At 38.0% G+C, this 15,138-nt stretch overlaps 1 protein-coding gene across 4 annotated transcripts in view; it reads left to right on the top strand.

Annotated features, from left to right (window-relative positions):
• LOC124799192 (protein abrupt-like) overlaps window positions 1-15,138 on the top strand; it is a 252,710-nt gene that overhangs the window by 50,835 nt on the left and 186,737 nt on the right. For all 4 annotated transcript variants that reach the window (XM_047262751.1, XM_047262737.1, XM_047262729.1 and 1 more), the window contains exon 5: window positions 11,031-11,160. In XM_047262751.1, the coding sequence (XP_047118707.1) occupies window positions 11,031-11,160 (130 nt within the window). The remainder of the gene's footprint in view (window positions 1-11,030; window positions 11,161-15,138) is intronic.

Here is a 15,138-nt window from a genome sequence, read left to right as displayed (position 1 = left end):
AAGAGTGAAGGTAACCAATCACCGTACAGTTAAGGCAGTTTGCAATTGATAGGCACATAAATGAGACTGAAAAAGTTGCCAAGCTTTGGACATTGCCGTCCTTCAGAGCTCTCTCTCTCTCTCTCTCTCTCTCTCTCTCTCTCTCTCTCTCTCTGTCCATCTACATCTTCCCTCCACCCTTCTCTCATGCCTTTCTCATCCCACTCACTCCATGTGCCACAACCCCTCACCCCATTCAAGTTACTTTGTACAGACAATGTAGTCACCTGGGACACTGTAGCCGTGTATTTCTGTGTGAATGCATGTTTTTCAGCATATGACAGATCGGCACAGGATTTGATATCCAAAAGCTGAATCATGTCTTCAACCTCGTATACATCCTTGTCAACCACTTAACATCTGAACTATGTGGCGATTAGTTATATTTACTCCTTCCGTTGTTAGCGTTTATGATATGACCACATCAGGTGGAGACACTCAGATAGCTTACAACACGCTAATCTTTTGGATGCCACATAATTGTGGAATATGTATCACAACGAGGTGTCACCTCTATATGCCCTACAATATATTTGTTTGCTCTGTAGTCATTTTCTAATGTTTGAATGCATTAATGCTTCTTAGCATACTGACTACATTTGAGACCAGTTTCTGTGTATTACTGTTATTATCGTTGTTACCACCATCATCATCATCATCATCAGCAGCAGCAGCAGCAGCAGCAGCATCGTAAGTCGCCCCTCAAAGAGAGCAATAAAATACAATCAGTTTTTATGGCCTTTTTCTTCCAGCTCTTTATTCTTTCTTCCCAAAAACCTGTCACATATTCACCGAGTTTCATCTTCCTCTCTTCTGTCCTGTTTCTCACTGGACACTTGCTCAAAATTTTGTTTTCTGATTTTATAACCTGCCTTTACGCTGATGTGACAAGTCATGTGGTGGCATATGCACATATACAGATAGTGGCGGTATCACATACATGAAATATAAAAGGGCAGTGCATGGCAGAGTTGTCATTTATACTCCAGTGATTCATGTGAAAAGGTTTCCAGTATCATTATGACTACACGGCAGAATTAACAGGCATTGAATGTGGAATCGTAGTTGGAGCCAGATCCACAGTGTCAAGAGTGTGCCAAGAATGCCACTTTTCAGGCATTACCTCTTACCACAGACAATACAGTGGTTGATAGCCTTCATGTAATGGCCTATAGCAGCGGTTTTTGTTTAGAGTTGTTCGTGCCAACAGACAAGCAACACTGCCCGAAGTAACCACAGAAATCATTGTGTGATGTACGACAAACATATCCCTTAGCACAGTGCGGCGAAATTTGGTGTTCATGGGTTATGGTGGCAGACGAGCAACGTGAGTGCCTTTGCTAACAGCACAACGTTGCCTGCAATGCCTCTCCTGGGCTCATGGCTCATGCCCACATTGAGTGGACCCTAGATGACTGGGAAACTGTGGCCGGGTCAGCTGAGTCCCTGTTTGAGTGGGTAAGAGCTGATGGTATGGTTAGAACTGCTGCAAACTCCACAAAGCCATGGACCCCAGTTATCTTCTAGGCACTCTGCAAGGTGGTGGTAGCGCCATTATGGTGTGGACTGTGTTTACGCGGAATGAACTGGGTCCTCTGGTCCGATGGAACGAATCATTGACTGGAAATGGTTGTGTTTGGCTACATGGAGCCCATTTGGAGCCATTCATTGACTTCATGTTCCTAACGAACAATGGAATTTTTATGGATAACAGTGCTATGTCACCTGGCCACAATTGTTCATGATTGGTTTGAAGAACATTCTGGACAGTTCGAGTAAATGATTTGGCCAGCCAGATCACCCAGCATGAATCCCATCAGATTTTTATGGGACATAATTGAGAGGTAAGTTCATGCACATTCACAGTTATGAACTGCTACAGATGTAGCATGGCTCAATATTTCCGCAGAGAACTTCCCATAACTTGTTGAGTCCATGCCGTGTCATATACTAAGCAGGCCAAAAGTATTATCCTGTATCCCATGAATTTTGTCACCTCATGGAATAACTGTCTGTCATGTTTTCTGAGGAGATGTTTATTTCCTTGAAGTCTTTCACTGTTTCCTTTACACAGCAGGTTTTCACTGTATTAGTCATCACTATGTTAAAAATCTTGTTTGTCATTGTCTCTTTGTTCACCCTGTGTTCATGTCCATGGAACTTTGGCCTCCTCCTCCTGTTGTTTCTAGTTGTCTTCATTTGTACAGTTCTTTTGTCAGTCTCTCTATCCAGATCCACTCTTTCTGAACTGGTCTATAGACCTTTCTCATTGTTTTCCTCTCTTGTTTTTCTGTCTCTTTGATTTCCATTCTTCCCTTGATTGATGTCATTTCTGGGGCATACAAGACTAAAACAGTTATTTTTGAATGAAATGTTTTGAAAGAAGGTGTGTCACAATCTGCAACATCGCAGTTCATAACCATTTAATTTGACTTTATCACAAGTTATTTGCTGATGTGGATGGAACAACATATTTTCAGTAGCCCTATTTCAAACACTGCTGAGAGTCTTGTACACTATTAAAAGTACCTACACTTGTGACTAATTGAAGGAACAGTGTTATAATGTTTAGAGCAATGTTGCTTACGTCACAAGCTTTTAGCTCAACTACATAGTCATCAGTACATAGTGGCAGTGACAGGACAGTTTATCATGCCTTCAGTAATGAACTGCACAACATGTTGACAAATAGTAAACCACGGTGAGTATAAAACAATGCAGGCAAGCTACATTGCTCAAAGTACTGTAGCATAATTCACTTCGGATGAACTACCTCAAATTTCAGTGAAAGAGATAATTATATCTGTTCTAATATAAAATTCATGCTTTTCCTTCAATATATTCCATACACTCTTGTTGACCAAAAAAACCAGTTTTTGAAAATATAACATGGATAAAAAATCTATTCAGAGTGTTGCCAGAGGAAAAGATGCATATAAAAGTTATGGAAATGTGCCAGCCTTTCCTTCTCAACTCTTCCGGCAAGCCTCCCCCTATGCAGGGTTCTGGGTGACTTTTCTGTAACTCTCCACATTTTCTATACCTCGTCAGTCCTGTTTCTTCATTCCACTTCCTTCCCTTTCAACCCTTCTGCCAGAAGTAGGAGCTACTGGCTCGAAAAGTTTGAAAATTTCCGTAACTTTTTTGTGTTTTCTCTTGCTGTTGCTTGAGAGTAGCTTTTTTATCAATCCAGTTATATTACACACTCTTTTTGGTCTTTTCTGTTACATGCTTTTTCAAAAAGTCTAAAAAATGTCATACTGTGAGTCTACGCACTTTTTGTGTTTGAAGATGATATTTCAGATTTTGATATTTGTAGTAAAGAGATGCAGTTAACTGGTCACTGAGACCAGTGATTAATTCCATTCTGAATTTTCACCATCATGTTGTACAATATAATGTGTACATAAAAGTGTGCAATGTCCAGTTAATAGTGAAGAAGCTTGTGATAGTACTTTTTCATTTCACTCCAGAACAAATACTATTACTGCTAATGGAAATCACTCTTGTCCATCTCTCTCATATTTGTTGGATAATCCACATCATCATATCACTTTTGCATGACTTGTTCTGTGAATATGCCTCTACAAATGCAGAGTTGTGGAACATGTAGATCATTACACTGTCTCTTTTGTACTTTTGTTTTGTCATTATCTGTTTGCAACTGTAGATTGTTATGTATTCTTCCTTTCATGAGTATTTCATTCATCAAAGTCGTGTCTGTGCTGCTGCAGTCTGCTGACATCAGTATTCCTCCTCGTTACTCTCTTGACCAGATTTGAACTATATATAATGTTTTAATTGTTACGGTGACTTTTCAGAGCAAATCTAATGCAAACCCAGAAACATTTTTCGAAGCTATTTTCTCTTTGGCTTAGTGGCTACCATAATTTGTGCACTTTCCAATGCAAGTAATAAAATCCCAGGCATCTGTAGAGCAGCTCTTAACATATTTCATAAAACTGGATGATGCTAAATCACCTACACTGGAAAAAAGTCACTAGATCTGAATTTACATCTCAGATCATGATTTTTTGCACATGAAATGTTTTCTTTTCACTGTGACTGAGGGTCGTTGGAAGTATAGTGTAAGAACTTCATCAAAAAGCTAAAAAGGTAAAACCTCCTTTACTCATAAGTTTTCTAAAGATGTGGCAGGTGACTCCTCTTAGACAAGTACGGTTTATTTCTGGCTTGTAGAAAATCACCAGGAATATAAATATTCCGATTCCATTGTATCTTGCTAACTGTGAGCACTTGACCTACTCCTGACGGGGAATGAGAAACTGTGTTCTGATGCGGGTATAAGTTTGTTTGTTTAATACTTTGCACAGAGTTCATCAACAAAACATGCACAACAATTTGTCAGTGGCAGATTTGTTCCTTTCCTATTACCAGTAGACAAAAGACTGTGACATGAACTTCTATACACAAAAATAGATTCAGGTGACTGTTGTAATTTTGCTCTTTTATCAGATAGTTCACTTTCCACATTTCCTGTCTTTCCTGCTGTCAGGGCTGTCATCAAAGTTACCATTTCTCTCAGTAAAACCAGTGTTACATCTTTGAATCTGACACTCAGCTTCTTTTCACTCTTGCGAGAGGTTACTTAATAGTAAAGTTGATAGCAAACAGTGCAAAAACTGCTCTGTTCAACTGCCATGTAAAGTGTACTATCCAAGGTAGCTCATGGAAGAAACATAGAACAAGCAGAATATGCCAGATTGACTAATAAAAGCTACCATTTAGTGAAGTGAGTTCAATTAACAGCACCGTGGCACAGTCATTCATTTACATTACCATTAGCCTCAAGCCATGTCATTACCATTAGCCTCAAGCCATGTCATTTCCATTAGAATTAGCCACAAGCCATAGAATGCAGTAGCCAGATGTATCAGTTGAACCTCAGCTGATCGGTAGAAATACCCACTGTACTCTCTTCAATAGTTAATAAACATTGCTCTCAGTGGCATGAATCAAACTGTAAAAGGCATAGTTTGCTGAATGTCAGAAATCATGCACAACTGCAAAATCATATTGCAAAACTGTAAAATCAAATTAGCAACATCTTGCAAGGCCATTACTGCAGTATTCATCTGGTTTGATTTCTTGTAACTACTGCAGTTTGTACACTTTTTGAGTATCTGTTGCTCTGTCGTACAAAGGATTCACAGTTCTTTTGATGTCTTATGAACAGGCTTATGTGGTGAATATTGGAAAACATGTTGAATTCTCTTCGTATCTTTGTCACAATTACATAGTGCTTCAAATCCACTCTCCCTGTTTGCATGAAGTTCCTGTGCCGTTCTCTTATGGATGACTGAGAGGGTGGTGGTTTCCTGTATTGCATCCTGAACTTTCTCTGAACTTGTGTGTCTGACTTCGTTTCAATAAACCAAGCCGCACCCTGCGTCTTGTCCAGTACGGACTCCAGTCTTCACTTCATTTATGGTGCTCCTGCCACGCTGCAATAACATAGATTTCTTTTAATATATGTTGCTCTTGTCACCTGGAAAGGCAAAACATTTATTGATTACCTTACATATAAAACTTTTTTAGTTGGTGCATCAGACTGACTATTTTTTTCTTCAAGTCAATTACAAGTCAAGTTATAGGGCGTTGAAGTTGTAAAGTACCCTTTGGCACACCATGTAGGCACTCCCTTGTAACATTAACCCTTTTACTGCTGATGACTTATATGATGGCTGTGCCTCGAGTGGTAACAATGTATATATGCCACAGGAGCTAAGTGTACTAGGAGTATTAATGTCAGATCTGTACATTTTGAAGTTTTTGTGCTAAATACTAGCAATGTGGCAACATGATGTCACTTTTAGAATTCCATGCGGTGGATAGGATTACTAGTGCTTCCTTGATGTGATTCATATGGCAGAAATGGTAGTGTATGGGCCTTTTGCCTTGCTTTCTATTGTTGCATTGTGTTTGGAAATAAGTAAGTACATGCCGTCTGACAAAAAATAGAACATATTCACATGGAAAGTGGTAGTGAGAGAGAACCTCCTCCTTTTCGTCTAAACTGAGGACACTGTGCCTCTTGATTCTTATTCTTTGACTTCTCAAGTGTTGGAAAGTCGGTTTTGTCATTGCATACCTTTGCCTTCCAGAAGTACAACTGCAGCGATAATGAAGGTGAAGATGACATGCCACCAGGGAAGAAAGACAAGTTTGAGGACAAATTTCTGTGGTACAAGATGGAGCCAAAGCCCTGGGTTATCGATGTTGATACAATGCATTCAGGTGTGACTTATACACTTCCAGAAAAACACTAGTGCACTTCAAGTTTTTTAGAGGTTATTCACAGAGGAGTTTGTCTCGATTACTGTAGATGAGACTAACAGTTACTACGCTGTTTGCAGTACTCTCTTTGTGATAAAAGCTGTTTGAAGGCCTGGAAAGATATGTGCCTAGCAGAAATGTATTTCCTGACAGTATGTCTTCTCATGACAAGATTTATAAACCTAAAACATTCTGAATATTGGTCTCTCAGAACACTTATTTATTGTTACTCTGAGTGTTGCATTCCCACAACAACAATATTCCTGCTCCAGCTGTTTTATATCTGGGGGGGGGGGGGGGGGAAGTTTAGGACAGCACTCACTCCATTCCAAATGTTTCATCATTACAAAGTCCCCCATTTTTCAAGGGACACTTAGGTTTCAAATGTGCATTCCATCTAGAAGTCATTCTGGTATTAAAATGTTTATTCTGTGTTGTTGTGAAACAGGTTTTTTTACTTGATTTTTTAGTTTATACTGGCACAAAGTGTGACATAGTAGTCAGTGAAGACTACTTGGGAATTACAGGCAATAATATTGTGACAACACTTTTCGAACCTTATTTGGAAAGATGGCATGCGCCATATGTGGATAATTTAGATACAATAGAGGGAAACATTACACATGGGAAAAATATATCTAAAAACAAAGATGATGTGACTTACCAAACAAAAGCGCTGGCAGGTCGATAGACACACAAACATACACACAAAATTCAAGCTTTCGCAACCAACGGTTGCTTCATCAGGAAAGAGGGAAGGAGAGGGAAAGACGAAAGGATGTGGTTGGTTGGTTCATCTACATCTACATTGATACTCCGCAAGCCACCCAACGGTGTGTGGCGGAGGGCACTTTACGTGCCACTGTCATTACCTCCCTTTCCTGTTCCAGTCGCGTATGGTTCGCGGGAAAAACGACTGTCTGAAAGCCTCCGTGGCTGCTCTAATCTCTCTAATTTTACATTCGTGATCTCCTCGGGAGGTATAAGTAGGGGGAAGCAATATATTCGATACCTCATCCAGAAACGCACCCTTTCGAAACCTGGCGAGCAAGCTACACCGCGATGCAGAGCGCCTCTCTTGCAGAGTCTGCCACTTGAGTTTATTAAACATCTCCGTAACGCTATCACGGTTACCAAATAACCCTGTGACGAAACGAGCCGCTCTTCTTTGGATCTTCTCTATCTCCTCCGTCAGACCGATCTGGTACGGATCCCACACTGATGAGCAATACTCAAGTATAGGTCGAACGAGTGTTTTGTAAGCCACCTCCTTTGTTGATAGACTACATTTTCTAAGCACTCTCCCAATGAATCTCAACCTGGTACCCGCCTTACCAACAATTAATTTTATATGATCATTCCACTTCAAATCGTTCCGCACGTTCGTGGGATTAAAGGGACCAGACTGCGATGGTCATCGGTCCTGAAAGGATGTAGGTTTTAAGGGAGAGGGTAAGGAGTCATTCCAATCCCGGGAGCGGAAAGACTTACCTTAGGGGGAAAAAAGGACAGGTATACACTCGCACACACACCCATATCCATCCGCACATACACAGACACACCTATCTGTGTATGTGCGAGTGTATACCTGTCCTTTTTTCCCCCTAAGGTAAGTCTTTCCACTCCCGGGATTGGAATGACTCCTTACCCTCTCCCTTAAAACCCACATCCTTTCGTCTTTCCCTCTCCTTCCCTCTTTCCTGACGAAGCAACCGTTGGTTGTGAAAGCTTGAATTTTGTGTGTTTGTTTGTGTGTCTATCGACCTGCCAGTGCTTTCGTTTGGTGAGTCACATCATCTTTGTTTTTAGATATATGTGTGGATAATTGTTACACAAGTACATCTCTGTTCCCCTTCTTGCACAAAAGAGGAAGAAATGCAGTAGATACAGTTCCCTTGAACAGGAAAGGTGCACTAAAACTTGAGGCCAAACTGCGAAGAGGAGAGATGGAATTTAGGTCAGAAGACATGATGTAAGACGTATGTCTGTTGACAACATGTCGTACAGCTGGAATGAAATCAGGGCAATATGGGAAAATGGACTGCCAAACTGATACAAAAAATGTGTAATGAAATATAATGAGATTATGGGTCCAGTGGACAAAATAAACATGCTACTTAGTTCAGTGGAATGTGTTTACGAAACACTGAATTGTAAATGTGTTAAATTCCCACATTATTTACAAGGTTCGCACTGAGAAGAGTACTTCACTTGTACCAAGAAAGGAAATCAGCAGGAGGTTGCTGGTCAAATGAGGAAAAGCCTTTGTGGCTTTGAGAAAGGCATTTTTCAAGCTCCATCGAATCATCAGTAAAACAACATGGATCTGTAAGCAGATGCATCATATGCAGCAAAAACAAAAAAAAAATTAAAGGAATCATGTTACTGCTATAAACAATGTGAAATGTGATATGCAACTGTGTGTTGTAGCTTGTTTTGAAATATATCACACAAAAAAAGTCTGAAATGTGCTTCTTTGTAATGTTATCTGGTTTTAGGAACTCCATCAATAAAGATTATTAAAACTACACTTTATTTTAAAAACTTTTTGGTGAGAATAAATTCAGAAGAGCTGGCTATGATAACTCAGTGCAGCAGATGTGGCAGTATTCAGCGTCATATCATGTTTAACATGGCAAGCATGCTGCATGGAGCAGCCATCACACACACGGATGTGCGTACTGTTGTAGCCCATTCAGCAGTGAAGGATTAAAATACAGTTGGCATTGAAGGTCCGTTGTTAGAGCATCTCCTGCACCTGATCTCCTGCACCTGCCATTTCACAGTTCACTGACAACTGGTGCTGTTGGGTGAGGTGTCCCATTGCTCCTCTTTCTGTTCTAGTCTGCTGCTTTGTGTGCTGTGCAATCCTGATCAGCTGTATTGAATAGCCCTATCCTAGCACAACAGGGATATTTTATTATAAATTGATGTTAGATTTTCACTAGCTTCTGCTTAATGTAACCTAAATAATTTTTGACTCTCTAGTATCCATTATCCAAGAGGCATGCTTGAAGTATCTTTCTAAAATTTAAAAAAATTTAAAAGACTATCCGTTCATCCCATCTGGTAAGTCTTCCCTGACCTGGGATGTGCGTGACTTTTGTGAACTGTACCCCTTTTCCTAAACCACTCCAGTCCTTTTCAGTCACCCATCTGCCTTCCCCTTCAACTCTTCTGCCAAGCCACTGGCTCTGAAAGCTTGTACAAGTTAAATCTTTGTGTGTGTGTGTTTTCTCTTGTCGTTGCATGGTGAGTAGATTTTTTATTTGTCCATTTACATTATATTGTTATCAGTAAAGGAATTCTTGTGATCTGGACCTAGGATTTTTATCTACATACATATTTTAACATAATAGAATGCCTATGTCTCCATTTGACAATCTCAGATAACAACATGTATTTCATTGGTTGAAATATTTAAAAATCAGTGTTTATGGAGTCTGTAGGTGTGTCAAAAGTATCAGAAATGAAAGAAGAGTCTCAAGCTTATTTGTCATAGCAAAAGAGCTGTGTGATGCAATATCATACCAAGTAAAGCTTTTCATTAGTAAATTTCAATTCTATATTACCCTTTTTGTTGTAGTACTTTGTGGTATGTGTGAATAATTCCCCAATATAAGCATATCCATTTGTAGGGAGGCAATGTCTAAAAACTAAACTATCTACAGGTGGCAAGACTTCTTCTGTCATGAGTGCCACTACTAACATTTTTCAGCTCATAAACAAAAATGTTGTGGAAACATGCAAACTTTTGAAATTTTTCTAATTGTTATTGTTGAGGCTGAAAGGTGCTTATCAACTCTGAAGATATTTTAAAGAACAACAGTGATTGAGACTAGGTTGAGTGTATTAATAGTGCACACTGGAGGAAAGAACATAATTCAAAGCCTGTCTCATTTCAGTGACGAGGCTGTTGACTTCTTTGAAGAAAGGCAGAAGAATGGACAAATAAAATTGATATTGTTTCAGGAAAATGTAAAGCTAAAACTGAAAAAAATAAAATAGATTTCTGCAGTAGAAGAACAGCTGAAGAAAGCAGGAATAACACAACTTGATGTAACAAGCAGGAAATATATTGCCCAGAAAATTCACAGTTGGACATTTGCCCTGGTAGAAAAACTCAAGAAAATCCAAACAACTTGGTCTGATGAGTGGAAAAGAGCCCATTCTGAGAGACTGAAAGGAATATGGGCACAAAGAAGCGGTGTTTTAACTCTGAAAAAGCCTTTTGTTGTACATCTTGTGGTCCAGTAGGGCCCAAACATACTATTATTATTATTATTATTATTACCACCACCACCACCACCACTACTACTACTACTACTGCATTAAATTGAGCAGTTGACAGTTTTATTCAAATCTATCCAACTGCCAAGTAGTTACTGTGAAAAATGTGTGTGTGTGTGTGTGTGTGTGTGTGTGTGTGTGTGTGTGTGTGTGTGTGTGTGTGTGAGAGAGAGAGAGAGAGAGAGAGAGAGAGAGAGAGAGAGAGAGAGATAATAGTTTTTCATTTATTTAGTATTGTATCTGAATTTATTAGTGTGCAAAACAATGTTTCCACTTTACATAAAGCTGCATAATGATGTAATATTTTCTGAAACTTAAATATTTCTGCATGCTTCTCATAGCATTTTTGGAATAAAGCCATAAAAAGTTATAAAATAATTATCTGTAAACTAATGTTGTTGTAGCCAAAACTGGAAGTCCCTGACTATAGCAGTGATGGAGAAAGCAGAACAGAAAGTGGAAATGGAGCTCATTATGGTGGAATAGAAAATCCTCTTGATGCGAAATCAGCATATGCAACTGGAGGACTACAAGGTATTATGAGTGTAATTTTACGTATAATTGTCACTTTTTTCTTCCATGGTGAATACTTCAAAGTGTGCTAACAGGAAAAACAGCCGACAACTGTTGAATGCAGGACTCACTTTGAAATGACAAAAAAACTAATATTTCTTTTGCTTGCTAGTCATTTTAGTGAATGCTTGTATTATAAAACAAATGGGATACAATAGTATTCATGTCTACACTCTTGAGTTCAATGTTCTACAGATTATGCATCTTACTTTTACGAACACAGGTTTACTGGAACTGTATCACTCCACACTGTATCTTTAGATCATATATTCATTTACCATTTTCAGTAACCCCTGTATACTAACCTTCCCCTCTCCCACCCCCACCCCCACTCCCACCTCATTTTTTTTTTATTACCTACTATTCATAATATTGCCCTTATACATTGCTTCAGCACATTAGTGTACCACTTACTGTTACCAGATTTGGATTGCTCAATTCAGCTACTATTCTATTGTTTTCTTCTGTTTTTGTGATATGCTGCTTGTTAAATACACACAGAATTGATTACTGTAAGATCTAGTGAAGTGCTTGGTTTAATACCCTCCGCGCCAAAGGTTATTGCACTGTAATATGTATTTTCTGAGTGATTAGCGAAAAATTGACACTGACAGTCTAAAGACAGAAATAGTATGAACATCTAAAGGCGGAACCCAGTTATTTAGGGCGCTGTGTCTTTGGTAGTATATGCTGAAATGTAGAGATATTAATAAATGATTGGTAGAAATTCAAACTCCGTAACTTTACTGAAAAGGTAGGTCAATGACGAGAGCTAAGTTCAAAATAAATAATATGCATTGAAGAGTAACAAGAACTTGATGGAAAAAAATGAAATGGAAGTAGAAAAGTGTGGAACAATAAATCAAATAAAAGAGATAATGGATCCTTCTTTATCCCACCCATCCTTTCTTACTTTTCCCAAAGTCACTACACTGTACTTCCACATAGTTACCCTGTCAGTGAATGATAGACAGTTTTCCTAGGTTGGTGCTTCACTTCATAAAAGCATCTGCAGATTCAGAACGCCCTCTACAACATTTAGTTGGTGGAGTCTTCTAGATCAAAAAGACACATTAGTGTAATGCCAACTTCAAATCACCAGTTGTACAAACGGCATTCATAGTGATAAATGCAAGAGTAGAACTTGTGATACCTGTTTATGATGATTGTGCATCGTGATGACTGTTTTATTTCCAAGATGCAAATGCTGTGAAGGTACTATTTGTTGTTACACTGAATTAGTACTTGTGCGTTGTCGGCATCACAGGCCATTGTAAATAATTTTTGGAATTTTCCAAATCTTAGACTAGATCTGAAGGCTTAAAACATTTGATCATTTATAATCATCCTAATCTGTCCCTTAGGAAATGTGTAATGGGCTTAGCAGTTTTTACAAAGTTTGGCTGAAAGCTCCCTAGCAGTTTGCCTTATCCCAGGAGACTGTTGGCTCATTTGGTCATTGCTGGGAAATAGTGGACTACTGCCAAAATCATTTAGAAATCTTATATGTCTGTAGCCAAAAACGTAAACCTCAATACAGTGTTGATCTCTGATCAGCTTAATAATGAGTTGTCTAGCCAGTGAAGCCAAAAACTCAACAAAATCCATTAATGTGATTCAGATATCGGGTTTCAGTGCTAATTTCACTGATCTTACTTGAGTAAACAAAATGTCTACAACATGTATAGATAATATTTTAACCAGTTGTATTTATAATGAGGCAAATAAGTTTTATTCAGATAGGACTTACTGATCATTGTGCTCTGTTTGGAGTTACATAGGGAACTAAAACATAACAAGTCCAGATTTTGTTACCTATGTAAAAAAAATTACAAAAATATTTTTAAAAAAATTGTGAATGCAGCAAAAGAACTCGCAAATAATAGATTTATTTTGGATTGTGACAACAAATCAAAGGCATTATTGTCAGTGATCAAAGTTGAAGCAGGTTCCACAGCCAGAGGCCATGATATTTCCGAAATCAAGATAGAGGATAAAACTATTGTAAAACCTGCTCAAATTTCTGAATTATTTAATGAATTATTTATGAATGTAAACAAAGCAAACATCAGTGAAGAAGATTATTCAGATAAGGTAAATTTCTTCAACAGTGAACAGTTTGAGGGTGAACCTTTCAGTACATTTACCAAAACTACTGTAAAAGATATAGAAAATTAATACCAACAAAAGTGTTAAAAACAGTGTCTAAAATAACTGCACAACCACTATCTACAATAGTTAACCAGTTCCTTCAAGGAGGTTATTTTCCAGACTCACTGAAGTGTACAGTAGTTAAGCCACTATTCAAAGAAGGCACAAAAGAACATATGGGAAACTATCGCCCAATCTCTTCTTCCATCATTATCAAAAATATTTGAAAAGGTAATCACCATACAAATTCAAAATTTCATAGAGAAATTTAAAATAGTCTCAAAAAATCAGTATGGATTTCAAAAAGGCAAAACCACAGTATCTGCTGTAAACGATTTTCTAGATAAAATTAGCTTCTCTCTAGACCATTCACTGCACACCACAGGAATTTTTTGTGACCTATCAAAGGCCTTTGATAGTGTGAACCACTACTTCCTACTCTGTAAACTGGAAAAGTAGGGAATTTGGGACACGGTGCTAGAATGGTTTAAGTCCTGTCTAACAAACGGAAGACAAAGAGTGGTTATATCATCAGAGAGAGGAACTTAATACTTCAAAGTGGAAACCATTTCACATGGAGTACCCCAAGGTTCTGTTTTAGGTTTCATTCTGTTTCTGTTTTCATAAATGATCTACCATTTAATGTTTGCAGATTATACATCTGTAATCATCGAAAGTAACAGTACTGACCAAATTCTCCAAACTGTATTAAATACTTTAGAAAAATTGGATACCTGGTTTAATTTAAATGGGTTAATATTAAACATAGAAAAGACTCCGTTAATGTAGTTTGAAACAATACAAGCAAAATTAAATGATATCCAGGTCAGTCACAGAAACCAGGATTTGCAGAAAGCTAGCCGTGTGAAATTCCTAGGAAAGCAACTGGATAAAAATGTATCATGTGGCTCACATATACAGTACCCTGCAAATAAACAGCGTAGCATTTGCAGTGAGGGTATTGTACAATGCTGCCAGTATGGGCATACGTAAAGTGGTATATCACAGTTGCTTTGAGTCATTAAAAAGGTGTGGAATTGTAATCTGGGATAATCAAGCCATAAGTGCCGAATATTAAAACTTCAGAAAACCATTATTATAAACATACACAATGTAGGGTGATGAAAATCATATTGCCCACTCTTAAAAAATCTTAAGTATGTCAAGTGTTCCCTCACTATACATCTGTGAGCTGATTACCTTTGCGTACAGCAACCTTGATTTATTTGTAGCAAATTATTTCCAACATGATTACAACACAAGAAATCAAAATAATTTTATGCTGCCCGCCCACTGTTTAAAACTTTATGCTCAAACTTCGCATTATATGGGCATGAAAATTTATAACAGAGGGGAAGGAAGAAAATTTGCTCAGCATAAATTTAGAAACACTAAAAAAATCCTATGTGAAAAACTAAGGCAGAAATGTTTCTATTTATTAGAATAAATCACGAATGACCACCTGAAAATTTGAGCAGGAGAGCATAAGTACTTAGGACTGTTAATTTTTAAAAGTTTGTTACTTTTGAAGGAAAATATTAATTGCTTAATTAATTATCCAGTACAGTAAATTATATTTCTGATATTGTAAGGAAAGTTGGAAACCAATTTTTGTGTTTTGTCGAGTCTCCTGGTCAGTAGTGTGTTTACATTTTGCGGCGTGTGGTTGCAGTTGTAGCGGTTTCAAATATAAGTACTGACAAAGTTGTTTGTGCACTGTTATATATTTATTAACTTTAATAGTTTTCAATGGTGTTTTGTGCTGTTTGTGGTGAAATTACAATTTAA

This window comes from Schistocerca piceifrons, chromosome 1 (genome assembly GCF_021461385.2).
Source record: "Schistocerca piceifrons isolate TAMUIC-IGC-003096 chromosome 1, iqSchPice1.1, whole genome shotgun sequence".
Classification (NCBI taxonomy): domain Eukaryota; kingdom Metazoa; phylum Arthropoda; class Insecta; order Orthoptera; family Acrididae; genus Schistocerca; species Schistocerca piceifrons.
This window is presented reverse-complemented; position numbering and strand designations above follow the sequence as displayed.